The sequence below is a fragment of the Lacerta agilis genome, chromosome 5 (genome assembly GCF_009819535.1).
Source record: "Lacerta agilis isolate rLacAgi1 chromosome 5, rLacAgi1.pri, whole genome shotgun sequence".
Taxonomy (NCBI): domain Eukaryota; kingdom Metazoa; phylum Chordata; class Lepidosauria; order Squamata; family Lacertidae; genus Lacerta; species Lacerta agilis.
The window spans coordinates 54343610-54371038 of NC_046316.1; the positions used below are offsets into that span (position 1 = coordinate 54343610).

Genomic DNA, 27429 nt, shown 5'->3' on the forward strand with positions numbered 1-27429 from the left:
TGGGAGGGATGTTTCTAGGGCTAAGGTGAAACTATGAAACTCCCTTATTTTTGCTATTGGATGCTGCATGTTGTTTAAGTAATCTTGTTATATTTATGGTATTGAAATAGCTATTTTGCTATGTTATCATGAAATAGTTTTTACACTGTTTGTTTGAAATGTGTTCCTATTTTCTTTGTTGTAAGCCACTATGAGCATGATTTTTTGTGGAAAAGCCACATACAAATAAAATAGTGTAAAAAAAATGAAATAAATAGCCAGCCTCAATCACAAACTGGCCACCACTAGCTTCATCATATAATTTTAATTGCTCTGATTCTTTTATTTAAAAATATGACATTATATTTGACCTCCAAATAGCATCTTAGATTATTACACCCGCCCAACACAAATAAACCTTCAGAAGTTCCCTATACTTCCCCCCATGCTAATAAGGGTATTTACAAAATAGCAATGTTTAGGCTCAGCAGCAATGAACGCAGCTCAAAAGCAAATTAGCTGTACTAAAAGCAATCTCTTCAACATAATCAGCAGAATGCTCTATAACACAATATGAAGAATATTCTTCTCCACCCACTTTCCTCATTCTGCAGTATTATACAGAGACGAGTCTTTACATTCACTTTGCAATTTATTCTATTTCTCACATGGTCTTCAAATACAATTTTACACAGTCCATTGTTCTGCTACAGATACAGTAGGTCTAAAGACAGTCATGAAAGTGGCATTCCAACTGTACACAATGAAAACTGATAACCATGAAAGTTGTGTCACTGCATCACTTTACAACCCTAGAGTGAGAGACTGACCCAGACTTTCAAGACCATCACACAATTAACTTAACAGTGATAAATTCATGTTTGTTAACAGTATAAAAACCAAGATACCCCCCTCCCCTGAAATGTATAATGCCATAAATCCAGATGTTTTCTCTGGGATCTAATTAAAACTAAACCAAGTGGCTAGCTGCTTTGCATACACTCAAAGCCATAGAATCCTCATGAAAACCAGCTTGAAATTATGCAAGATCTATCATTATGGTTTGGTGCCTTGCACTCCAAATGAAATGTACTTGCTGCAGTTTAAATAACTTGCTATTAAAACTGTTCTCATAGTGAACATATAACAAAGGCTGAACACCAGCATCTCGGAAGAGGCTGCAAAGTACACCAACAGTAAAATTCCATTTGAAAAAGTGTATAAAACCTCTTCAAAGTTTACACAGAGGGTTTTAAAAAAAGATTAAACTCAATCCTTTCTAAAGGGAATATTTTCAAAGGAAGCAAAAGCAGCTGACTGTAGCAGATGAGAAAAATGAGGTGTAACATTGACTGACTGCCTCACGGGAACAAGGCATTATATGGAACAGTAATAACTCCTTCCAAGTTATGGACTTACTAATATTCCTAAGCCATGCAGATTCCACTTATATGATTTCAGGGGACAACTTAAATGCAGTGATAATAAAATTAGATAACTACTTAAATCTGTAAAATGTGCTTATTTTTGTCCACAAAGAAGTGTCACAAATGTGTATGACTTGAAGACCCTGATTTAGTCATAATGACTGACATGGAAAGGTGGAAGCTGTAAATTGCAGTATTCCACCCACCCACCCAGTCTGGATAGGCAATCTGGCTGGCTGTCAGGGGCATCAATGATTTAATGAGGTTGCCCTCTGACCAGCTTTCCCCCAGTAGGAAGCAGTGTCCACTCCACCTTTGAAGAATTTGTTCACTAAAGGAATGGCCCTTCTCAGTCAACACTCATTTCCCCCCAAATCGGCATTTCTAGTGAAGGGCATGAGGCACAGTAGAAAAGGCCTGTAGTGAAGTTGGCATCAGCCTCTCTTGTGGTTTGACATTATTCAAAGGTGCTGTCTCAGAATACCGCTTTGCTTCAGAAAGCAAAATTACTAAAACGATTAAACACAAAGTATTAGCATACAGCGAGTTTATATATATTTACACACTGAAATTTACACTTCTGCCACTGAGTGACTTTGCCACAGACAAATGCAGTTTTTATCCCTATGAAGCACAAAGCTTAACCAATTCTTTAGAAGTGACGGTCATTCAATTTTCCTGTCAGCAAGCATGACAATCAACAAAACCTAGTGTCGTCAGTGTTTGTTTGTTCTTAAGTTGACCAACACAGACACTCTGTTTCCCTCTGTAAATGGAGAGATCCCATGTTCATCTCTCTCATCCCACTTCAAGAACAGGACACAGGGAAGAACTATTTCATGTCAGGACTTTCTGGAAAAGACGGCCATTCTGCTGAGTACAGAGGTGGATGCATAGAACTGCCACCAGTACCTCTTTGGGAACTCATGTGACTCTCTACGTAATATGCAGTATTCCTTGGCACTTTGCTTAAGACCAGGAAATGAGGATGACCAGTATCCATTTTCCAAATAATGTTTTGAGCAGCATCTCAGAAAGGGTAATGGATGAATTTTCACATAGCTCCTGTCAGGCCAGCTGACTGCTGCCTTTGCATGGAACAGCAACAAGATAAACCTCAGGCTCTCCAACCATTATGTGATTACAGTATCAAAAGTTCACCGAAAATCTTCTTACAAGCTCCTTCCAAGAATAATGACATCCTTTGGAAATCCCTCCATTTTAGCTATTTCAAAGCATCCCAGTTTGCTGTAAAATTCCAGGATTCTTTTATCATCTGGTCTCACTTCACAGAAAGCCCCACGGGAGCCTGAAAAAGACACGAGAGGAGAAGCAGAGAGGAGTCTTTATAATGAAGAAACTTCACGTTTGATTTCTCTTAATCAATTCACACTGCATTGTGCAGCTGAATCAAGGTAAAGAGTTATTTTTTTCAAGTGTTTTATAGTTTGATAATAATCTTATCATGAGCTGCTTTGGGCACAGTTTACTTTGGTAAAGCAGCATACTGTATAAACAAACTATGTGGAACTAGTTGCATGCTTTTCTGGATCTCAGCTACTGGGTGTCCACCAGTCTTCTCAGGAAGCTTGCATACAACTGTTCAAACTGCATAGCTGTCTAGGACTTGGAAGGATGATGTGGGCTGCAGAAGTGGTTCTTCATTGGCTAAAAAAGGTGACATCTCATCAATGAGGTGACACATACAGATCCAACTGAAGAGTCGTAATTCTAAAGCCAAAGGCCCTTCTGAACAAAGAAAACCAAGAGGGATCTGGGTAAATGGGCTTCATTTGGCAGGGAGTTCCACAGCAAGGGCATTACCACCAGCCCTTTCCTTATGTCTTAGCAAACATTAGATAGTGAGGACACCTGGCATACTAATGAGGGCTTTCCCTCTCTCAGGCAAATCTTACCTTGAGGCCATGGGCAGAGATGTTCATATTAGGGCTAGGCGATACCTGGTTTTCAGTACCCTGATATATCACCAACTAAACATCACAATATACCGATATATCACGATATCGGAAATAAGATGGTGCTACGTAGATGTGAACATGGTAATGTCCTGGCAACTACTACTAAGTTACGGGTCTAAATTACCACACACTAATGAAATCATCACTTTCATCAGCAGACAACCCAAAATGTATCCAAACAGGACTTTGGTTTTGGGCTTGGATACCAAATTATGGTATTCAGATCTAGGACAATCCAATATACAGTGATGAGTCATAGTGAATACAAATAATCCGGGAAAATATTAAACAACGAATAATTAAATTTGATGCATATAATTATATGAAAATTAACTCAATGATAGCATGCTTCAACTAAACCATTAAAGATTTCTGGAGAATATATTAATGTTCTATGCAGTTTTAGGGGCAAATTTAAAATTTACAAAAGTAGTAGATTTAGTAAAAATATTAATTAAACTTGCGTATGATTAACAATTTAATCTGTTTTCTACTAATTTAAGATTAATTTATGTAATTTACTAGTGTCAAGTTGCATCTCCTTTCCCAGAGGGCCAACTGCAATTCTATGCATGAGTAAGCCCCACTTACTTCAACTAAATTTACTTCTACTTTCCTGGGAGTAAGCCCCATTGAATTCAGTAGGGCTTACTTCTGAGTAGACATACATTTGCTTGCACTGCTTAAGACAAGCACCCACCCTCCCCAACATTCTCACGTCATAACCACCACCCAATTTCAGCATAAAGGCAGCCACCAATCTCTCCCTTTTTATCTAAGGGAAGGAGGAAGGGCAAGCAAACAACAAGATAGCATCATTTTAAAAAAATCTTTTTTTATATAAAAAACAAACTTTTTTTATATGAAGGAAGCTATTTAGGGTGAACCAGCAATGTTACACAGCAGCTTGTTTTTTTGTTCTTACTTTTACATGGGGGAAGGGGGCTCTGTCAAAGCCTCAGACACCCGTCTGAGAAAGAAAAAGAGTTCAATAACAGGGCAATGTTTTTTGTTCTTACTCCGAAGAAAGCCATAGTTTCTTCTTTCACTGGGGCAAAGGGGGCTCCCACCAAGAAGCCCCAAGCCAGCTCAGAGCAGCATCTCTGTAAACCTCATCTACCGGCCTGTCACACTGGCTTCTAGCCTGCTGAGCCAGGGCTTGCTGCAAAATCGAAAGAAGTCTATTGTGAGGGCTGGTAAGTTTCTGCTGCTGACTGGCTGCTGCTTTCCCAGCTACTTTCATAATCATCACCTGTTTTTGCAGAGGCAGTGGAGCTGAGCTGGGGCTCACTGCACAATCCAAAGAAACATAGCCTGCTCTTGTGAGTTGCTTGCTGCTCCTGCAGGAGGCAGCGGAGGCACTAAGAAACATCGGCTGGCTACACAGTTTTCTCAAAATCGCAATGTTTGCCAGATAACATTTTATGAAACTGTTATTGTGATGTGGACTTCATAACCAATTTTGAAAGATAAACAGTATTGAAAAATTGCCCAGGTCTTGTTCAGATACGGACATAGGCACTTGGTAACGAGCCTACATTTGCCTTTATTATCCCAACAGCTACAAGAGTCAGGAATAAGAGCTTACCATTTGCCTTCAGAGAAGAGAGCAAGCACGCCATCATGCTTTTAGCCACACTTGGATCAGTCACCTTTTTATGGATATCAATCTTTATCAGTGATGGGAAGTTGGCAAGGAATGTTTCTGGCAGAACTTCTTGCTCCTCATGGAAGCTCAGCATAATTTTCTACAACATGCACAACAGAAATAGTTTTTCAACATCAAAAAAACGTTCAGTGACCTATGTTGGAAACATTGTATGCACTTGCTGAACAGGTTCTTTCTACAGACTTGGATTAGCATGGGCCAGATCACTCCCACGGAGATCGTCCGTGGGCCAGAGTGGCGCAGCGTGATGCCGGAAATCACGTTTGTGCATGTCCGCGGCGCCGGAAATTGCTTCTGCGCATGCCCAGATGCTGAAAAACGCACCTGCGCAGAGGCGTTTTTCGGCGTCTGGACATGTGCAGATGCAATTTTTGGTGCTGCTTGGCGAGTCCCTGAGCTGCACTGCTGGTTTAGTGCAGCACGTGGGGGACTTGCCGAGTGGGCGGCTTGGTTCAGGGGCGGCTCATGGGCCAGTAAAACTGTCTTCGTGGGCCGCACCCGGCCCATGGGCCGCATGTTGCCGACCCCTGGATTAGCCTATTCACTTGACCGACCACATTATATCTTTAAACTAAAAGTTAAAGTAGCTAAATACAGTGGATTTTGGTAAGCATACAGATTAAACTGGGTGGCAGGTGCTGGAAAAACAGCAGAACTTTCCTTTTGAAAGCTATACAGTGGTGCCCCGCTAGACGAAAATAATTCGTTCTGCGAAAATTTTCGTCTAGCGGGTTTTTCGTCTTGCGGAGCGGCAATGACAGCCGCGCTCCGCAAAACGAAAAAAAAAAAAGACGAAAATTTTTCGTCTTGCGAGGCAGCCCCATAGACTTTTTCGTCTTGCGGGGCAGCCTTCCGCTAGACGAATGCCTTCGTCTAGCGAGTTTTTAGTCTTGCGAGGCATTCGTCTAGCGGGGTACCACTGTATTCTCTTTTACCGTTCTAAGGTTCTGGTAAAAAAACATCGTTTTTAAACAATGCAGACCTTAATTGCTAGTAACAAATCTTAGTTTATTTCAAGGTACAATAAAGATAGCCATTATTTTGGCATACACTCAGCAAAACAAAAATAATGCAATGACTTGATTCAAATCCAAATAAATTTAGAGAAACTAAATTCAGCAGCAGCAGCAACTGTATATCTAAAACGTATCAGGCTAGTTAGCTATTCTATTCTAAATGCAAATATCGGAGTGGTTAAAAGAGGGGAAAGGATTGAGTGTCATGACAGATTGGCAGTTAGATGATTTATGCCTGGGTTCCGGACAGTGAAAAGAAGTGAGGCTTTTCATCAAGCCTCTCCCAGGCACTGTTCCCAGAGCTTTTATAAATATTGTGATCAGGAAGGGAGTCTCTGAACGGAACACACTACATTGTCTATTCTATGATTTATGTCGAAACCTAACTACACTGTAAAATAGAATCTGTGATTAAATATTGCAGTGTACAAAATATAAAGCTATCAGTTAGAATTGTTCTGTTTAAGTAGTAAGAATGAAATATAACTCAATGTTAGAGATAATTTTAAGTGTGGATTTATAAAGGCACAGAGAGAAACTAATTCTAGAGACTACTTGGCCATCACACTATCAGAGTGTCAGGTGTCTGAGGCCTCCATATTGGAATAAATTGCCCCCACTTTTCACAGAAGTATAAAAACAGGGGCAGGGGATGAAACCCTAAAAACAGCAATTTGACAACTCAAGCATACACCAGCATAACTAACCTCTGCCTCTGATAGCTCCTTATCACTGCTTGGCTTGCTGTATTTCTCCTGCATGAAAGGAAACCAGGCAATTTTGCATTTCTTAATGAAAGGAGTTACATCAGCGGTGCCCAGTGCATAGCCACAAATGCCATCTTCATCCTCCAGGACAAAGCAGTAATCTGGGCTGAGGGACAGCAAACCACCTACCAGCCTGAGAAGAAAGGAATGGTCAATTGAGCTCAAAGATAACTGATGCAAACAAATCTACATAACAGTTAAACTAGTGAGGCCTCATAATGAGAGAGCACAGGAGAATAAATGAACCATGGCTGCAAGTTGTACAAGTCTAAGAACTATGACTTAGTACTTTTAAATGCCAGTTAGTCAGGCATCATGTAGAACATACAAGTGGCTAAGTACCTATCCAAGGGGGTTTCAAAATTAAGTGCTTTATGGAAAGGTAATCAGAATTGGGAATTGTTATAATGAATTAGTAGGGATTATAAAAAGTGCAGAAGTGGGTTTTACCAATAGCCAAGATGGCTGCTCCAGGCAGCAGTAGAAGAGAACTAATTGAGTAAATGCCTAAAGCCCGGACAATGGTTTCAGCTGTAAATTTACAAAGTAAAGCCAACACCCCTACTCCTACTTTAATGCTTTTTAAAAAATAGTTTAAAAACAACAACAGTATTGCAGTATTGGGGATCATGAGAATTCCAAGCCTCAAATGGGAGTGAAAAGGGAAGCTTACAATGACAATCCAGTTAGTATATTCAATGGCCAATCCATACAAACATATAATCACGGTATTTGTGGCTGCACTACCTTCATTGAACAATAAAATGTCTGAAGCTTACAGGAGCACCTTAGAGGATGGGTTCCCCCCCAACGTACACAGTTTGATCAATGAAACAGCAAGAATGTAGGTGGTTTTCAGTAAATCTTTGCCATGACTCAGCATGATTTCTTGGCAGCACTGCATTGTACTAACTGGGTAAGAATTTAAAGGCTGGATACCAGTAGCAGAACAGTTTACAGATTTCTTTTTTTATACCCTGACCTGCATCTGCAGGGTGTGAAGATCTTAGCTGTTAATCTCTAGGGGTTCATACTTGATTCAGAAGAATGTCTGGAGTCTTCCACAAAGGGTGATACAGGCTGGTCCTTTAGATTGGTGCCAATTCTGCTCTGTTCCTTAAATTTTGTTTCCCCTATCAAGTGTTTGCTGAGTTGCACTCAAATTTGCACAAAGTCTACAGAACTTGGAAGTCTGTCTTCAAGCCAGAAATGGAGAACATCTTTCAGATTAGAATTCAGATTCAAATTGAACATGTGAAGCACAGGCCCCAGCCTTACAAAACCTGTGTGTTCTATTCAGCTGGCAAGGTATGGAAGTTCCCTGCTCTTCCCAGTTGTTTTGAATATTGTATTTACATTTCTTGATAGGAAGATGTATACTAGGGGACAAACAATCTGTGACACTTTAGATGCTGCTGGACTCTAATTCCAATTATCCTTGACCATTGGCCATGCTGCTTGCTGGTGGTGATGGCTGGGCTCCAAGATCTGGAGAGCCAAAGATTAGCCACCCACAAGGAGTACTATTACTAAATGAATACAGTATGTAATTCAAGAAATTCCAGTTTATTTCAAGAGTATACCTACTTGTCTCCAATTAAGTCCGGCTGGCTATGGAAAGGCTGATCAGTTTCATCATCATACATTTCTCTGCAGATCTTGTACACGGATGCCTAAAGACATATACAAATATTCATCGTGTGAGTTTTCCCTCCCACAGCACATAAACCTGAACTGTTGCTTAGGAAGCCTTGCTGGTCTACTAACTGACAGGCATCCTCACTACTTCATTGTATTTCATGCCTCCCCAACAGCTCATATTGGACAGATAATAGATGGCATATTGGACAGCCTGGGGAAATGCAGGCTTAAATCCACATGGAATTCATTGTGCCTTGAAACTAAAATAACTCCATGTAAGTCACACTGGAGGAAGTACAGTTACAGGTAGGTAGCCGTGTTGGTCTGCCATAGTCAAAACAAAATAAAAAAATCCTTCCAGTAGCACCTTAGAGACCAACTAAGTTTGTTCTTGGTATGAGCTTTCATGTGCATGTACAGTACAAATGTGTCAGATAAATAACCTAACAGGAAAGGCCAGAGCTCAGGGCTTGGAACATCTGCTATGCATGCACAAGGTCTCAGGTTCAATCCCCAACATCGCCATGTAAGGCTGGGAATCTCCTGGAAAGCTGCTGCTTGTCAGGGTAGACAATAATGAGCTAGATCAGGGGTCGCCAAACTAAGGCACGGGGGCCGGATGCAGCCCGTGGACGGTCTGGGAATCAGCGTGTTTTTACATGAGTAGAATGTGTCCTTTTATTTAAAATGCATCTCTGGGTTATTTGTGGGGCACAGGAATTCGTTCAATATTTTTTTTCAAAATATAGTTCGGCCCCCCACAAGGTCTGAGGGACAGTGGACTGGCCCCCTGCTGAAAAAGTTTGCTGACCCCTGAGCTAGATGAACCAATAGTTTGACTCAATACAAGGCAGCTTACTATGTTTCCTGAGCTATCCCACAATGCTTCTGAGATATGTATTATTTCCAAATAGTTCAGGCTAACATGCATTTGGATTATGTCGCTCCTTATTCATCGTACTTGGTGATCAGTAGTTTACATTAAACTCATTCAGTGTTATCAAGGCAGTCAACTGGGCTGGGATCCCAAGGCTTTTCCTAATTATGTTCCCTTTGATAAATGGGATCACATAAAAAGCACCTAGGATAAAATATTTTTTTTTATAATACTGTACTGCTAGGGCTGCCAGAGACTTCCATGAACCCAGAGTTCACTCAATCTTGTTACATTTCCTCCATTTGAACCACACCTCTCCTAGGCATTCAGACGATTCACAGAATAACAACATAGAGAAACAGTTGCTTTTATCAACGTGCTCCTCCAAACAGCATTACTGTGTACAAGAATGACCAAAGAAATGGGTTACCTCATCTTTAGGGAAATAGGGTCTAATGGTGTAAACTTTAGAAGTTGGAGTAAGAGGAGGTGGCTGAAAAAAGAGGTCATTTGCTCCTTCAATAGGCAGCAAACGCTGTGAAAACAAAAAATCAGTGTAAATGTTTGAGAAGCAAGATGCAATACATTCCTGGGCGTGCATTGCAGACTCCCAAGTTAACTTTTGCTACTGCAGGCACCCCAGAGGGAAGTAGGGTTTTGTAGGCTTTACAAATGTAAGGACCATGTTTCCATTTTATCTGAACAGAAGTTTTTTTTAAGATACACAACTGTTACAACACTTAATAGAGTTTACATTAAACTCATTTCTGCTTTAGTATAATTTCACCAAATCTCATCTATGCTCTCAGCTTAACATAGCCATGTCAGGAGGAAAGGTTTGGTCTGAAGAGGGTTAACTGGCCAGAGGAGACACTAACCCCAAAACAACATGCTGACTCAATTGGCTGTGCGCAGAGAGCACCTGTGAGGGGGAAGAAAGTAAGCCCCTGAAAAATCCATGAGCAAATTCAGGCACAGAAAAAACATTTATTTAGGACTGGTTTGCCAACTGGATAATGAGGAACGCAAACTACAAATTTTGCTTGGAGAGGGTCTTGGAATATACAGTAGCGTATTTTCTTTGCTCATGGAGTTCTCGACGGCAGACAAGCAGGCGCGCATTGTGCAATTGCGGGCGCAGATAAAAACGCTGTGCGACCTGCAAAGAAACAATGTGAAATGTACAACTAAAAGCCGCGGCGCTTCGCAGGCGCATGGGAATGGCAGCATCTCCTTGTGATATTACTGTAGAAATGGGAGGAAAATTATTTAAAAACAAAGCTGTCAGGCCATTTGGGTTTGGACCAGAAAGCCTTCGGCAGACCAAGCCTTCCAGTCCTCCGACGCGCAATAAAAGATTTCTCAAACAAAGACAATGTCATTCAGTTGTGAATTCATATTGATACCTGGAACTCTCCTGCTAGACCACCTCTAAAGGCCCAGGGTTCTTGGTCTCCACTTAAGAACTGTGCTGAAGATTGACTACGACACCCTGTGGAGATCAGATCCAAGCGGAGAACGTTACGAGAAGGGGGATTGTCCTGAGATGCTAAAATGTCCAACAAGCTAATACACACTTTGTGGGAAAAGCTCTCTAACTGAGCTATAATCCAAGAATTTGAGGGGCTGCGATAATGCTGCCGTGTGTAAAGATTCCTGATTAGATGCTTTGTGCTCTTTGTTAATAAAATGAAGTTAGACGATAGCCTTAGACAGCAGAAAATTCAATACTGTAAAAAGCCAGTATGCCCTGTTCCGTACAGGTATAATATTTATTCAAAGAGTTGAGCTTGCCTTGTCCTTCTCTTTCATCACTAAGAACATGGAACAGCTCTCACATTTTCATTCATCAAGGTATAGATAATAAGCCATTATCACAGCCCCATGGAAATACTTGGAACTGTCTGAAGTCACATTTTCATATTGTTTGAATCTTGCCAGAAAACCAGGTTTGGCGTGGGATGAAATAGCCCAAACAGCTATGTGGAACAGATACTTCTTTTTCAAGAGATTAGAAACCAATACTGTCCACTTCTGTAGCTCTGCTTACACAACTGTAACCACAGCACACATATTGTTCCCAATCTAGGCAACAACAGTTACAGTATTTTATTTTACCCACCCTCAACCATGTGAGAAATGCCATTAATTCCTGACAGCCAGCTGTGGCAAGGGCTTTAAAGCCCTCTGCACCATTTAGTAAGGTTATAATTTTTTAAATAATGGCTAAGCTTTGATAACAGCTTTGATAGCCAAGTTATACAACCAATCAGCATAACTAACATCTTTGAGAGGGGATAGGCAGGTGAATTGTTGATGCAGGGATTAAAGTAACCTGCCTAGTCTTCTGATAAGATAAGCTGCGCAAGTTTGTTTCCTCTTGTGGACAGCCATCTACTTCCTGTTCAAGTAACAATCTCAGATCAGTACAGTCGAATGTGTCATGCTAGCTAGGTAGTCTCAAAGTGAACCAAGCTGGATATCAGTGCTTAGCCAATTATGAAAGAAAGCCTTTAAAATAGCAAGTTTGAGATGACTCTAAACATGTCAGTTAGAGTTTCTACTGTTTCCATATCAGAGTGCTTCATTAAATAGGCTTTATATCATACCATTTCGCTAGTAACTTGGAGTACTTCTCCTTTGAGACTACACCATAACTAGCATTCCAACTATTATACACTTTACAGAGCTGCATGAATGAAGAGCTGTATGAATGAAAATCAAGAGTTAATGCCTGAGTCGCTGCGCAAATGTGACTTCAGGCCGTGCCTACTGCCCTAATCTGAGTTGCCTCATTGACAGAACCTTCCCATCTTAAATTTATTAATGACGACACGCTGAAAGCATCTGGCGTGGTCCATCCAATAGCAGTAGATACTTGTGCTGAAGATTCTCCCATCTGCACACATTGGGGAAGAAGACAGTAGAAGGCATTAGTAATCCATAGTAGTATTATCTACACTAGTTTCATAAACTGAATGCTAGCTGGATTGAAAGAAAGGGTATAGAGATCAGCCTTCAGCGGACCACCAAGTGTATCAACATTCAATGACTAAACCATTCCAGTTTAGTGATTCTTCTGTATTCACATCAAATGAGAAGCAAGTTTTATGACTATATAAGTAATTATATCAACTAAAGAATGGTCTCAATAAACAGCAAGACCAAGATCTCAACTACAAGAATTCACTTTGTCTGCAGAGACACAGTTTCTTTTGGGGTAGATGCATCAAGTGGAATATACAAATGTACTGAATTTATTACGAGACAGTGTCAGAAATGGGTAGCAAGCACTAAGTACTTCTGCTGGAAGAAGCCATCCTTATGAAAGAAAATGGCAGCTACGATCAGCAGCCTGCTCCAAAAACTGGGAAACGTTTCAAAAGCAAATCAACCTCACAGCTGAAATCAATGGTCAATCAAGTTCATGTTTATCATTGCTGTTGCTTAATGCTCCTTTCAGGAGAAATGCACAATTTAGTTTCCCACCTGTTTCTTTGACTAAATGGGTAATTTGGTAACCAAATATACCACTTACAAGTATGGTGTGCCTCCCTTCCTGCCTTTAAAATAGGGGCTGACAATCTTGTTGTAGGGGTTGGCAGATTCTACCTTCCTGTTCCTCTTCCCTAAACAATCTATAATGCCTGAACCAATACTGAGGGGAGAAGAAAAAGACAAAGAACTAACTCATAATGAGTGTTGGTTCATGAAGGTAGAAACTCTATTCTGAGGCTCAAGTTTTGAATTATTTCCTATTTATTTGGTGGGAAATGCTCCAGCTTCAAAAACCTCTCTGAACTAAGCCCTAATTTTTTTTTGCTAGAACCATATGGTCTTCTGCTGAGTAACAGCAAAATGCAATATTGGTTATCTTGGCAACTAGCTCATAGAATCATAGAGTTGGAAGAGACCACAAGGGCCATCCAGTCCAACCCCCTGCCAAGCAGGAAACACCATCAAAGCATTCCTGACAGATGGCTGTCAAGCCTCCGCTTAAAGACCTCCAAAGGAGGACACTCCACCACACTCCTTGGCAGCAAATTCCACTGTCGAACAGCTCTTACTGTCAGGAAGTTCTTCCTAATGTTCCTAATGTTCCATAGCTCAATACGACCTATGAATACTTATGAATGTATACAAGTGATTACAGCTTCAAGTGATCCAATAACTGTAGGCTGATCCAGTATGGTGCAAGAGGTTTATTATGAGATTTGTGACAACTACAGAAATTGTGACAGGAAACCATCAGCGTTGCTGCCTGCTGTGTGCATCAAGCAAGTCCACAGCATATTCCTTACAGTTGGATTGAAACCTGAAAGTGAAATGAGGTCACTAGAGGAACCCAGGCCATGCTGGTGCTATTCCAAAAAGAAAAAAAAAACCCGTTTAATTTAAAAAAGGCTGCAGACAAAAAGGGCTCTTTGATTTCTCTTTAGAGACCAGTCTGGTATGAAAGCAGACTTCAGAGCTCTGGAATTTCTTCCCTTGCCCAAAATCAGACATCTTGCGAATTTTAAAGCAAATCACTTTTGCACCAGAATAGCCTTATGCTAAAGCTCGCATGCGCAGAGAAAGGGCTGGGAGGCTCGGCTCCCTCTTGGCCAGGCCCATTGAAAGGTCACATCTGCAATTGTTCTGTTGAAGACAGCAATAACGTTATTGAGACAGAGCAAGCAGCAGATAGCTGAGGCATGGTCACATTTCATAGTGTCATTTCCAATTTTGCAACAAGGCCAGGAAATACTGCATTATTGTCCAGTGTGCATTCAGTCTGAGTCAAAACTTATGTTTCAGAGATCAACTTTTATGTTCCTTAGCCCAAGAAAAAAAAATCAAGACCAAGAGATATATTCAGTGTATGTCCACTGTCACTTTTATTGCCAGTCTATAGTGAAACATAAATGGCGACCAATAATAGAAAAAGTAAGAAGGATTTAGGGTCAAAGCGACCATAATATAAAAATGTTCAATTGACATCATTTTTTCCATGGGCTAATTAAAGACAAGCATATATGCTAGTTGCCGCTCTAACTGGTTCCTAAAGAACATACCTAGCCACTGCACAAAAGATTTCACCATAGACATGATGCTCTTGATGTCCCAGACGTATGAGTACATGTCATAGAGGATTGTCCGGTTGGCACAGTTGGAAAGACGAGTGAACATGCCCATCACCAAGCTACACATCTCTTCAAACTTGGCGGCTCGAGCACGCCATTCTTCAATCTAAGTAAAGATAAAAAGGGAACAAATTTCACACAAACTGTATTTTCATGTTGAGGATGAAATTAGATGGGATATTATGACAATACCTGTTGACTTTTACATCTCTAGCCAGGATGACACACGAGTAGTGCACACATTCAAAGCATGAAGATACATTCTACAGCAGAAGACACTCAACCACCAACCAGCCCACATGCATGATATTCTTAAGTATCTACAGGCTAGGTTCAGCTAAGGGACTTCCAATGCAGTTGCTCATTATTTCTTTTGCTATTGTGCTTTTTTTCCAAATAGGAAATATGCACACTTACACCAAATGAAAACAATGCAGTCACTCACCTTTTCAGAGTCCTTTCCTTTACAATTCACACTAACAACACTGCTGTTTGCTCTGAGCCACTGGAACTCTCGTAACATTTGGGCCCCTTTGACTCCATGTTCATATGGAAGATAGAACAAGTCTGCAAGCAACTGTAGATCTTCTAGAGTTACTGGTTCTACTGCATATAACGGCTTCTCATGGGGACCAGGCACAAACTGCTCCTTGTTAGTTTGCTCATCTGTCTGCATAGGTGCAATATCACCACAATCATCCTGCATTGACATCTCTGGAGATTTTGATTCAGCTACGCACTCTTTATCCGTATCCATTGGTTTTAACTCTTCTGACATTTTTGCTTCAGCAATGTCAGTCAATATCTGATTGATATTCTTGTCAGAATCCTCTTGCTTTTCCACTACCATGTCCATTGGCTCCTCATCCAGTTGCTTCTTTTCTTCCTCTTTGACCAGAACCTGCGATTCGTTGCTTAGTGCAGTTCCCTGGCTCATTATGGGCTCTTGGTAAACGGTAGTAATCACAGTGGTAGAATTTAAAGCGGACGGTGTAACCAGAGGCACATCCACAACACTTGTTTTAGCACCACTGTGGGCCACTTGTCTGCCTGTGGACAGAGCAGACAAACTTCAGTCATATCTACTCAGCTTTTTCATACAACCAAATTTCATATATAAAAATAACTTGTGTACACACACACTCTCTGTCTTTGAATGACATACATACATGCAAGTGTCTATTTTGCTGCAATTAGACATATTTTGAAAAGGCACAACACTTGTGTTTTCCTGAAAGATATTTGCATGTACCAAAAATATGATGTGTAATTCAGAACAATCCCTTCAGATGCACAAATTATATCGGGTGCAACGCAATTCCATGTATTTTCAATACAATGGCACCTCAGGTTAAGAACTTTATTCATTCCGGAGGTCCGTTCTTAACCTGAAACTGTTCTTAACCTGAGGTACCACTTTAGCTAATGGGGCCTCCCGCTGCTGCACGATTTCTGTCCTCATCCTGGGGCAAAGTTCTTAACCCGAGGTACTACTTCCAGGTTAGCGGAGTCTGTAACCTGAAGCGTCTGTAACCCAAGGTACAGTATTTTTGATAGTGTCCTCTCCCAACAAAGAGAAATTGATTACACCCCCACACCCGACACAGAATCTCTTACAAAGTACATTGCTTCAGGAAAATATACTTGTAACTCAGAAACAGTAAGTTCCTTTAATTTTTTTTTAAACAAAAACCGTTCCTGGTGCATAATGAAACCTTAACAGCAGCAATCTTTTGAAGTATTTTATTCAGAAGATTTTTTTTTACCAAAATCTAGAAAAACATTTTTAGTTTGAGTAACATTCTTCATTCACTCCAATATTATAGGCAAGACAAAACCAAAATTGCTTACTCACTGCTGTACTGATGAGGTACTGCAAATTCCTGTAGCCACTCTATTAATGACAACTTCAAGGCCAATTGTGGGCTATAGAGAACATCTGTTTCAATATCTTCATCACTACCTTCATTCTCCAGTTTAATCTGAATTGAAACAGTACTGTCTTCAGTGTCAGCTGCAGAGATGATTAAGAAACAGAATATTAATTAAAGAGCAAGGTTCAAGGCTGTCATGTATTTGCATTTAAAGACAAAAGTAAAGTACTAATTTATTAAGATGACATTTCCTGAAACTCCTTTCATTAAAGTGAAAATTTAAGATTATTAAATTATTAAGATTATTACACTATTTCTAAAAACATTGTTCTTAAGAAAGTGACTGAGCACTTCTGATCAACTTACTCATCACAACATCTTTCCTCACTCCATTCATGTTGGATTTATACCAGGTTGCAAGGGTGTGAATAGCAACAAAGTTGGCTTCAAATTCACAATTTGGATTGGTCAGGACTCCCTTTAAGCGTGGGATGAGTTCCGTTGATCGACCTTTATATGGACCAAGAAACAGCCTTTTCTGATCATAGTCATTGGCATGAATGTTGTCCCAGATGACCGGAGCTCTGCGAATTATCTTTGAAACCTCTTCAATGGACTCCACTGGAATGTCTTTAGATACCACTTTGGGACCTAAAATGTAGTTTCATAATTGACTCAGAATGAGTTTATTGATTAGCCATAGGCCAGGATGATAAAATTTAACCAGCATACTAAAACATTTAATAAGAATGCTGAACTAAGTTGGCAGTATCAACCTCAACAAAGCAAAATACTCACCTGTCCATAACACATCAATTGCAGGTAACAGCTTTTCCCCTACAGTTCGTAAATAAGGAGACTGAGCAACATTTGGATAGCAGAAAGTGCCACAGTATTCTGGAACAAAGAAAAATAAAAGTTAAAACCACTATCACATTTTGCTCTCTTGTGTGTGGCACTGCTAGATGATTATGGCAATTCCTAATATCCTGCCATGTCATTTCTGATAGATTTGTTTTTATGCAAAAAAAATATTGTTAACTCTTGCAATGGTTGAGGTAGTGTTTAAATGTAAAGACAAAAAATAAAATGTCACAACAACAGAACTTTAGGGACTCCCACAGGAATCCATAAACATTCTCAACAATGCAAGTGCCTTCTTAAATTCCAAAAGGCTCATTCCTGTTGTCCTCCAAGGCTTAAGGTGTTAGGGACACTTTGACAGTTAAGAGGTTACTGGGACTCAATGATCTGATTACTGGTACTTCTTTTAAAGGTGCTAGAGCTGCTCCTGGCTACTGCTTATCAACTGGGATATGTTGCCGGTATCTCTTCTTGCTTCTTTTGATCACCTGTGTTTGGGGACCAACTGACTGGTAACTGGGCAGAGGCTTGACAGTTCTGAGACTGCCCTCTTCTCCAGGCCTTTGTTCAGGTGTTTCCACAGTAGCTGGCCGTAAGCCCATTTTACTTCCATTCCCTCCCTGTCAAGTAGGGATTCTACCTCTTCCTTCCTTTTGGAATTGAGTAGGTTTGCCTCAACTATCCATGCTCAATAAGCTGAATCCAAAATTGCAGAAATATACTCTTAAGAAGGCATGCCTGCCAAAACAAGTCTGGAACTCTGTTCTTTTGCTACATGTGCATGATTACATTTAAGCTCTGAGGTAAGTCTGAGAATCTCCATACCTATGTACAACCTGGCAAGACTGAAAGCAGGATATATCTAGGCAGTGAACCTGCTCAACACCATTGTTGGGGAACAGCCAACAGTGTTACAAGTACTTTGGCAAATAAAGTAATTTATGCACCAGATCCTGGGCAAGAGAGAATATGTATGAACTTATGCCAAGGACACTTCACATAAAGGAAGGAAATGGCAAGGAAGAAAAGCCCCTCACAGAACTTTCTATGCTCTAGTTCCAAAACTAGCAATTCCCCATGCAAATGTTATTCATTAGATTTCTCCCCCCACCGTTTGTATTTCCTTTTAAATCATTTATTCTTCTCTTGGTACTCAGTGTATATAATCCTTCATTGCACATAGTTCTAATCCATTGATGAGGAAAGTCAGATTGGCAGTCACTCAGGAGTCTAGCGAATATGTTGTGATGTCATAAAACACGTTGGATACAATCAACAATAGCAAAACACAAATGACAACCAGCAATTGTTCATTTCATGACAGCGCAAGTTAACCGTTCAAAAGTTTTCCTCTGCTTCCTCTTTCCAAGGTATTATTATTATTATTATTATTTTATTATTAAATTTATACACTGCCCTTCACCTAAGGTGATCACAACAAAAAAATACTAAGACAAGAGCCTGTTCAATGGCTCTGTATGCTATGACTTTATAGGAGTGGGCCTTCCTGTATCTGATGAAGTGAGATCTGCTCTACAGAAGCGTATGCCACAATGTAAGTTTTTTTAAACTGCTTTTTACTACAACAGATTAAGATGGCAAACCTGCTAGAATCCCACCCCCACCAAACTTCCTAAGAAAAAAATATTCAGACAGTGTGAAAAAGTATGTCACATACCTGCAACTAGAAGTCATAAGCATGCACCCAGTTTACTATAGACTGCTATTTAATTTGTAACAAGTTCAAGTAAAGTGTGGCTAAGACAGAAAGGAGGGTTGTACCCAACTGTTTGAAGATGCTCAAGGTGCCTTTAAGGAATGGTGTCTACTTGGCCATTCTCTCCACCAACCCCTCCATCAGGAAAGGTTTGCCTTGAGAGGAAGGGGACAAGAACCGAAGGCTTTTTGACTTCATTCTTGTTAAAATGCAGTATCTGCATTGTCACTTTACCTGTGGGACAGAACAGGAATGTTTCTGGCTCTCCTAGATACTGGAAGATTTCATTAGTGATTGAGATCTGGGCATGTGCAAAGGAACTGAACACTTCTTTGTCGGCTGCACACATATTGTGATCAATATCATCAAATAACAGTGCAAAAGATCTGCAGCCAAACTGAGAAACCTAGCAGGATAAAGAAGAAAAAATATTAACACTCGTTAATATTGTACAACATAAAAGCTAGGGAATGTAACCCCATCTAGAGTGCAACACGGGTAGGGGCATATTTCCTTTATCCAGTGTTTTTGCAATTTCTCTTTTATGTTTAAAATTATAATATACATAAATATAAGATACCTGGTCCAGCTTGCGTTTTAATGTAGAAACTTCTTTCGGGTTTGAGAAGGTAATATCAAGTCCAGGAGAGATAGCATAGATAAATTCTATCCCATATTCTTGAGCAGCCGCGATGAGAGTCATGAGCTGCTCTAGAAATCAAAGCCAACTATTTTAGCAACAAGCAACTATGAAGTTAAGGCATTTCATTAATCAGAACACATTTCAATATCTGCAGGCAAAAAATACTTTTAAGGGGCAAGTAAATATGAATAATTAACACTTTTTGTCAGAACATACTCAATCCTCCATCTGATTCATACACACACACACACACACACACGGTAAAATGTGGGGAAACTGGGATCTGCTTTCAAGTAAGCATGTATAGGATCAAGTTGCACATGTCAATTTGGAACAAAGGGTTTCTTCTGTCTTTGACATTAAAATATTTTGGGGAGATCCAACGTTATGGCATTTTTACTAACATGGTCAGGCACAAATCACATCTATTCACTACAATTATTTATATTCCACCTTTCAGGATACAAATATTTTCAGAGTGGCATATAATGAAATATTTTTTTTTATATTGTTGTATCATTAATGTAACTTTCACATCAAAAGCCTATTCACAGGCTACTTAGGGGGCAGGAGAAATTCTGGGTGGAGCAGGCTCTGGTGTCTTTGTTAGCCAACCTCTCTCTTCTGGAATCTGTCCCACAGGACTCTAGGTGGTAGATGACACTGTAGAAAGGGAGTGGGGAAGTGGCAGTCCAGCTGGAACAGAAATGGATTTGCAACATGTGGTTCACAAAAATGCTGGTGCAAATGTAATGTTGCACCACAGCTTGCTCTGAAAATGAAAGAATTGGAGGAACTGATGATGAGCTAGTTGGGAAAAATGCTGAGCACATGAACCAGGGTTAGGAGAGAAAAGACTGCTATATCTGTACCAAGCTGATATAATAAGAAACTAAGTCAGTTAGGAGCACAGGCATTGTTCTCTCCTCCATTAATGAAGCACTGTGGGTTGTCATGGTTGAATATGTCTTCTTTCTCCCTAGCATTAATCATCCCATGGCATCATTTGAGGTGATATAATGCAGCAACCTTGTTAAAGCTAAGCAGGTCCAGCCATGGCCAGTGGGAGGACCACCTAAGAATCCTATGTACACTGTCTTGAGTTCCATGACTGGACTGTTGGGTTGGGGAAGATAATAAAAAATTATCTGTGTGTACTTTAACAGAACATTGATTTTCTCTCATCCAGCTGGGCAGGAAAGCCTCTAAGAGTTATTTACTGCATCTTCTAAATAAAGCAACAAAAAGCTTAGCTCTTTCATCTTCACTTTTAATTTACCATCCAAATGTGGAAACAACTGTAATTCAATGAATATATATATTTAAAAATGCAATAAAGATAATTACCAGCTTCCTCCACAGAATACATTTCTCGCCAAAACATCCTGTGCTTGTAATCATCTTTTGGTGCATATAGATATGCATTCAGTCCCCATTTCTGAAGTCTACAAAGCAAAATAAAAACATTGTTTGAAATACATTGTACAAATCTGCGTTGCCTAATTGCATAGCCAAGTGTACCATGCAACACCCCAGGGAGACTAGAAAAGCAAGAATGGCACACCTGAACAAATAATTGTTACAAGGAAGATAAATAAGAGGATATTTGTATATTTATACAAATCTGTGACCATGGTTAGATGCTTTATGTTCTACAAGCTTCTACTTTTTGTTATTTTTTTAAAAAAAATGTTCCTTCAAGGTTTTTTTTCAGGTGGTAGTACATCCTGGGAAATTGTGCCATATAAATCACACACTAAAAACTGCTTTGTTGGAGGGACTGTGGTATGAATAGTGCATCTTATGTGGTGGGAAAGTGTGCAGATGCAACCATTCTGGCAGGTAATTTTCAAGGAAATTCTTGATATAACACAGAAAGTCACTATAAATTCATTATTGGTGCTATTCTATTTACCAATGCCCATAACAGTTTGTTGCAAAAGAAACTAAGAAGAACTAAAAGAAACTGTGAACTAACATATTGACTGTGAACTGGAGGACACTATTCATTTTCTTAACTTAAAAACACTGCTCAGAGCTTTTGAAATATTAAGTGGTATATAAATGCTTTTTGCTGGATTTTGCTTATTTATTTTATTAATGTTGATATTGGTTAAATGTTGTACTGATTTGTTAATCATCCATAACGTTTACTTTAATTGTGTTGTTTAGCTTATTTCTTAGTTATTGCTTTGTTAACAGTGTTTTTTATATAGCAATTGTTTTGCTGGTGACTTGTTAATTATTTTATATGATTTATACTGTATCTGTATTGTTTTATGACATTGTTATTAACAGAATCCACTTTGGGATTCATTTGAATGAAAAGCGGCATAGAAATATAATAAATCAAATCAAACCTCTGAAATTCAGAGTTAGCTTAGAATAGTCACTGAAAGCAAAAACCACTCAATTTTCTATGACCTTTTGGCTCCCCCTCTCCTCCCCTACTTTAGTTTTCATAACATATGCCTTCTGCACTAAATAAATTCTTTATTTTTACAACTGACTAATTATTATTTGTTTGTTTGTTTATTTATTTTCTATACTGCCCTATTCCCGAAGGTCTCGGGGAATTCACAAAAAATCAAATACATAAAATCAAAACAAAAACAACATTCCAATAACCCCCTCCCACAATTATGTATTAGAATGCTACAGTAGACAATGCCACATACCTTCTAAAAAGCTCTTTTCTCTGTTCCATAACCCAAGGCCTTCCATAAAATCCTGTGGGAAATAGACAGTTTCAAAGATTGTGCTGCTTCTTAACAAAATATCCAGTGCAAGATCTCTGAGGCCGAGCCATAATAAACTAATAAGTATTAGTTTAATAATTCATTATACAAATTTGTTAAGCAACTTTAATTAAGGCACAGTAAGATCTAAAGAGGTGAACTTGAACAAGTTAGCTGTCAAAAGCTGCATCAAGTGGACTTGAAATAAATAGGCCTCAGTTGTTCCTTTAAGTCAGGCATGGCCAAACTTGGCCCTCCAGATGTTTTGGGACTACAATTCCCACCATCCCTGACCACTGGTCCTGTTAACTAGTGATGATGGGAGTTGTAGTCCCAAAACATCTGGAGGGCCAAGTTTGGCCATGCCTGCTTTAAGTAATGCCTGAAGCTCTATATATAAACAAGTACAGCAGTGTAAAATGCTGTGAGATCAAACCTGTATGCATGATACATGTTGGAACTTATGTCCTGTTTAGCGCTACTGGAATGCATTTTTTGGAGCAAAGTATGCCCTTTTGAAAATCTGTTCTAATGTACACTCAGTTCATTTCCCTGATGTGAACGAGGCCTGCCATCATAGTGACTATGACACAAGCCGCCTTTCCAAATCTGTTACCAATGGAATCCATGCACCTGGGTAACTCACAGAAAAATGCATACAGGTCCTGAACATTGCATATCAGCAAGTGCCCATCCGCAAACAGCCAATTCAAAATCATGTTATTCCGGTATCATGGGGAGAAGGACAAGGGGAGAGGCAGGGTCCTGGCAACCACAAGTTTCTACAAGGCTACTAGCCCAGTCAAAAATAATAGCCTCCTGAGCTTACATTTTTAAAAACCCAACTTAAGACCTAAAGCAAAGCATTAAATCAGAAGCGGAGCTACAGTGTTTTAAAACATGATTGTAAGGAAAGTAAAAATGAACCCTCCCCCGACAGTGCCTGCAAAAATACTCAGACAACTGCCAGCGTGGGAAGCTGTTATGCTCTTCTCCGGTTGCCAAAACCATCAATATGGCAGTTTTCATTACAAGCTTCTCACTCCAGGAACAAAGGGTTTAGGGGAGTTATGTCTGTGCCTGGCTGTACTTTCACAAAAGTGCAAACATGACTGGCATGAGAATATATGCACCTTGTAATAGAAGTTGCTATTTAGAAGAGGCATTTTGCATATACGCAAATCATGACTGATTTAATAAACCTATTTCATTCCTGACAACATCTGGTAGCCATCTGACTTCTCAATTCTCCCACAAAAACTCCACACAAAGTTGGCAGACGTACAGATAGGGTGTATATCAAGGGATAGCCAATGTGATACCCTTCAGATGTTAGGAAGTACAACTCCCATCAGTCCCAGCCAGCATAACCAATATTCAAGGATGATGGGAGTTTCAGTCTAAAATTTCTGGAGGTCAACACATTAGCTACCCCTTTTCTATATTAATCAAGCTGGAAATAAACCTTCTTTTCCATATTGAGAGCATGCCACAGGAAAAAAATCATGTGACACCACAGCTAACAACACCTACTATGTGGGTGGGGGGGGGAAACAACATTTCGATTTAGGCTGTTATTTGCAGCTTAAATCTATGCTAGATCAAAATTCATGCATGCTCCTCTACCACCAACTGTGAACAAGATTATATCTTCAAGCTGAAGGAACACGCCTTTCTTAAGCCTGCAGGTCCACATCTCCAGATTCAGGGGTAGCCAACATGATACCTTACAGACTTCATAAGAGCTTGCTAGATCAGGCCATCTAGTTTATCCTACTGTTCTCACAGCGACAAACCAGATGCCTATAGGAAACCCAGAAGCAGGACCCAAGAGCACTTACCCCTCTTGCGTTTTCCAGCAAATAGTATGAAGCATATGCCTCCAATAATGGAGGCAAAACATAGCCATCATGGCTCACAGCCACTGATAGCCTTGTCCTTCATTAATTTGTCTAATTCTCTTTTAAAGCTATCAAAGTTGGTGGCCATTATTGCCTCCTGTGGGTGCAAATTCCATAGTTCAACTATGCAATGTGTGTACCGTATTTTTCTGTCTATAAGACGCCCCATGTATAAAACGCCCCCTATTTTGGGGGACTCTGATTTAAGAAAATGGGGTGAGATGTATCTGTGTATAAGACACCACTTAATTTTTGACATTATTTTTTAGGGAAAAAACCTAGTCTTATACATGGAAAAAATGGTACTTTCTTTTGACTGTCTTAAATCTCCCAATGTTCAGCTTCATTGGATGTTCACTAGTACTAGCATTATGAGGGAGAAAAACTTGTCTCTATCCACTTTCTCCAAATCAGATAGTTTATACAATTTTATGCTACCTCTTATTCACCTTTTCTCTGAACTACAAGACCCAAATGTTGTATGCTTTCCTCAAAGGGGAATTTCCCAACCCCTTTGATTATTTTGGATGACCTTTTATGAAACTTTCTCAACTCTGCAATATCCTTTCTGAGGTGACGTGACCTGAACTGTATTCAGTATCCTAAAAGCTGTTGCACCACTGATTTGTATAACAGCATTATGATATCAGCAGTTTTATTTCAAATCCCTTCTAAATGATCCCTAGCATGGAATTTGCATTTTTCACAGTTGCTGCACAATGGGCTGAGATCTTCATTGAGCTATCCACTATGACCCCAAGGTCTCGTTCCTAGTCACTCACTGCCAGTTAAGACCCCATGAGCATATGTGGGACATATCTCCCATGACTACCTGCCAACAACCATACTGTACCGTCTAGTGGGAATCCAACAACTTGGGGGGGGGGGGAGGCTACAGGTTCCCACTCCTGGTCTACACAGCAGCATAACACTGGTACTTCAAGAACCAACCAGTAAGCATCAACACCTCAGAGTTTTTCTTTCTTTCTGTGTGGCAATGAAAAAGCACAGGAAGAAAACAAGCCTACCACCACTATCCATTCCAGAACTGAACTTTAACCCTATCAGTAACCACGTAAAAACCTTAGGGCACAAGAAAGCAGTTAGTTTTCAATTGTGTCCGCGGACTGTTTTTGTTTTGTTGCACGTTTCGTAACGTTTTTACAGTGTGTGCACTCATGGGAACGGAAGAACCAACATGTGGCTCGCAAGTTTGCAGCATTTAAATTCAGCGAACTGGAAAAGGGCAGCTTCGTCTTTACCGCAGAAGAGAGCAAACGGTTTTAACCCTCCGCCGCCAGGTTTCATTCCCAGGGCGGAGCCAGAGGAAGATGGAGTGGGGAGGAGGAGGAGACGGCGCTGGAGGGAGAGGCGGGGATGCTTTGTTCCGGCTACGGCCTCTCCTCCTCGCTCTCGGCCGCGAATTCGCCCGGCCCCGCAGCCCCTCGCTCTCCCATTACCTTCTACGACGCCGCAAAGGAACCGCCGAAGGCCCCCGTTGCCCACAGCTCCGGAGCCGCTGTCGGGATCCGCTTCGGGGCCCGCCGCTTCGGGTCTCGCAGGGGACGCCTCGTTGGGCGAGGCGACGGCAGCCACAGGGCTGGGGCCAGGTGTGCCTTGAGGCTCCCCCCGCGCCTCGTCGACCATCCCCGCCAGGCCCGCTCCGGGACTCCCGTCCGCCGCCATCGCCCTTCCCTGCTCTCTAACCGGGGCGGGCTGCGCTTGCGCGGGGAAAACCAGCCCCAACCGGTCCGAGCCGGAACCAACCGCCCTGCTCGCTCGACTGCCAACCGAGGCCGCTGCTGTTGATCACGTGCGGCTCCACCTCTTTCCCACCGCGCGCCAGGCGAAGGGAGCAGGGGCCAGCACTCCAACAAAGCAGCTGCTTGAGCGAACGAAAAATACGTGGGGGAAGGGTGGCTGAGAAAACTACCTAACTGCGCAGGCGTGAGGGACCGGCAGGGTATTTACTGCGCATGTCTTGCGGGGGTCGGCGGGGGAGGGGCGTGTCAATGCGCACGCGCGAAAACGAGATCGCGGCCCACTGCGCAGGCGAGCAACGGCAGGTCTGAGCAGCGGCTTTGGAGCGCATGCGTAGCTAGTGCACGGATCCCGGAGGAGGCTACTGCGCACGCGGGAGGGGAAATAAACAAAATAGCGGGGGGGGGGTTAAGGCGCAAGCGCAGAGCGTAGCCACGGGGGGTTTGTTTGATTAAACGCTGCGCAAGGGGCGGAGTTTTGCGTAGGCGAACGAAAAGAGTGAGCTTCTTCCCCTGCCCACTTTCCGCCTCGTTGCACATCTATGGAGAAGGAGGAGCTTATGGTCCGCTGCCTTGAGGATTGACCTACTTTTCTAGGCTGGGGCCTCCGTAGACCTGAGGGGTAGCGCCTCAGAGCACGCGTTTCACCTCTGGGGAGAGGCCAGCTGCAGGAATAGCGAACCAAGGCGGCGCAATGATTGAACTGTCGGACTTGGAGTGCAGTCTCCTGGCTTCAAATTCCCGCTTGGGCATGAAGCTCACTCAGTGACATTCCTAGTCACTTTCGCAGCCTAGCGTACCACACAGGGTTGTTCTGGTGCGTCCACCTCCCCAGTGTGTGTGAGGCTTTGAGTCACCCAAACTCCTTGGTTATAAAGCTGGATAAAAATAAAGTAAATAACGAACAGGGAAAGGGCTGCAAGCTCATTGGCAGAGTACACGCTTTGTATGCATATAGTCCTCGTTCCATTTCTGACACCGACAGGCTGGGCTGGGAAAGGCGTCTGTCTGAAACCCTGTAGAACCCTAACCCCTCTTAAAAGAAAGTGGACCTGTGGATTCCTGGGTTGCTCCTGGAAAAGTCTTGCCCGTTTCCTGTGGGTGAACAATAATCTCCAATGTCGGTAAATGTGCTTGACTGACGTATTCCCTTGGTTACTCTGTTTTGCTTTTGAAAAATGCCACCTCTCTGGCAGAGCAGGAGTGCATCCGATACAGGTGAAGCCAGGACACAGTGTGGTGAGTGAGAGGACAAGATGGGTGAGGGGAGGAGCCAGGACAGAATCTGGCATGTTTTGGACTGAGCTGGTCTTTTACTAGCTTTTCAGGGTTGCTTACTCGGCAAGAGTACAGCTTTATGTTTGGACTAGTAACATAGTGGTCTGTTGGCAAACCTTTCTGAGGAAAGATTGCTGCTTTTCTGTACAACTGTCATTCCTTTATTTGCATATGTA

General features: G+C 41.2%; 1 protein-coding gene across 2 annotated transcripts; it reads right to left on the minus strand.

Annotated features, from left to right (window-relative positions):
- Positions 1 to 612: 612 nt before the first annotated feature.
- Positions 613 to 26131, minus strand: OGA (O-GlcNAcase). 2 transcript variants are annotated; one of them, XM_033149851.1, is made up of 16 exons: positions 25676 to 26130; positions 22255 to 22306; positions 20924 to 21021; positions 19514 to 19644; positions 19168 to 19339; positions 17151 to 17249; positions 16719 to 17003; positions 16334 to 16492; positions 14924 to 15528; positions 14410 to 14584; positions 10762 to 10847; positions 9786 to 9890; positions 8425 to 8510; positions 6778 to 6970; positions 4974 to 5133; positions 613 to 2715 (listed from the first exon to the last, which is right to left on the minus strand). In XM_033149851.1, the coding sequence occupies exons 1-16, from the start codon at positions 25899 to 25901 to the stop codon at positions 2579 to 2581; spliced, it is 2769 nt and encodes a 922-aa protein (XP_033005742.1). In that variant the 5' UTR covers positions 25902 to 26130; the 3' UTR covers positions 613 to 2578. The 2 variants fall into 2 exon arrangements, with proteins under 2 accessions (XP_033005742.1, XP_033005743.1); XM_033149852.1 differs by lacking the exon at positions 16719 to 17003 and having other exon boundaries at positions 25676 to 26131.
- Between the last annotated feature and the right edge of the window lie 1298 nt (positions 26132 to 27429).

Coding starts and splice junctions, on each gene's coding strand:
- OGA (XM_033149851.1), bottom strand. CDS start 25,901: ATGGCGGCGGACGGGAGTCCCGGAGCGGGCCTGGCGGGGATGGTCGAC. Junction 16,493..16,718: donor GAGGAAAGATGTTGTGATGA/GTAAGTTGATCA, acceptor TCATCTCTGCAG/CTGACACTGAAGACAGTACT. Junction 15,529..16,333: donor AGTACCTCATCAGTACAGCA/GTGAGTAAGCAA, acceptor CTCTGTCCACAG/GCAGACAAGTGGCCCACAGT.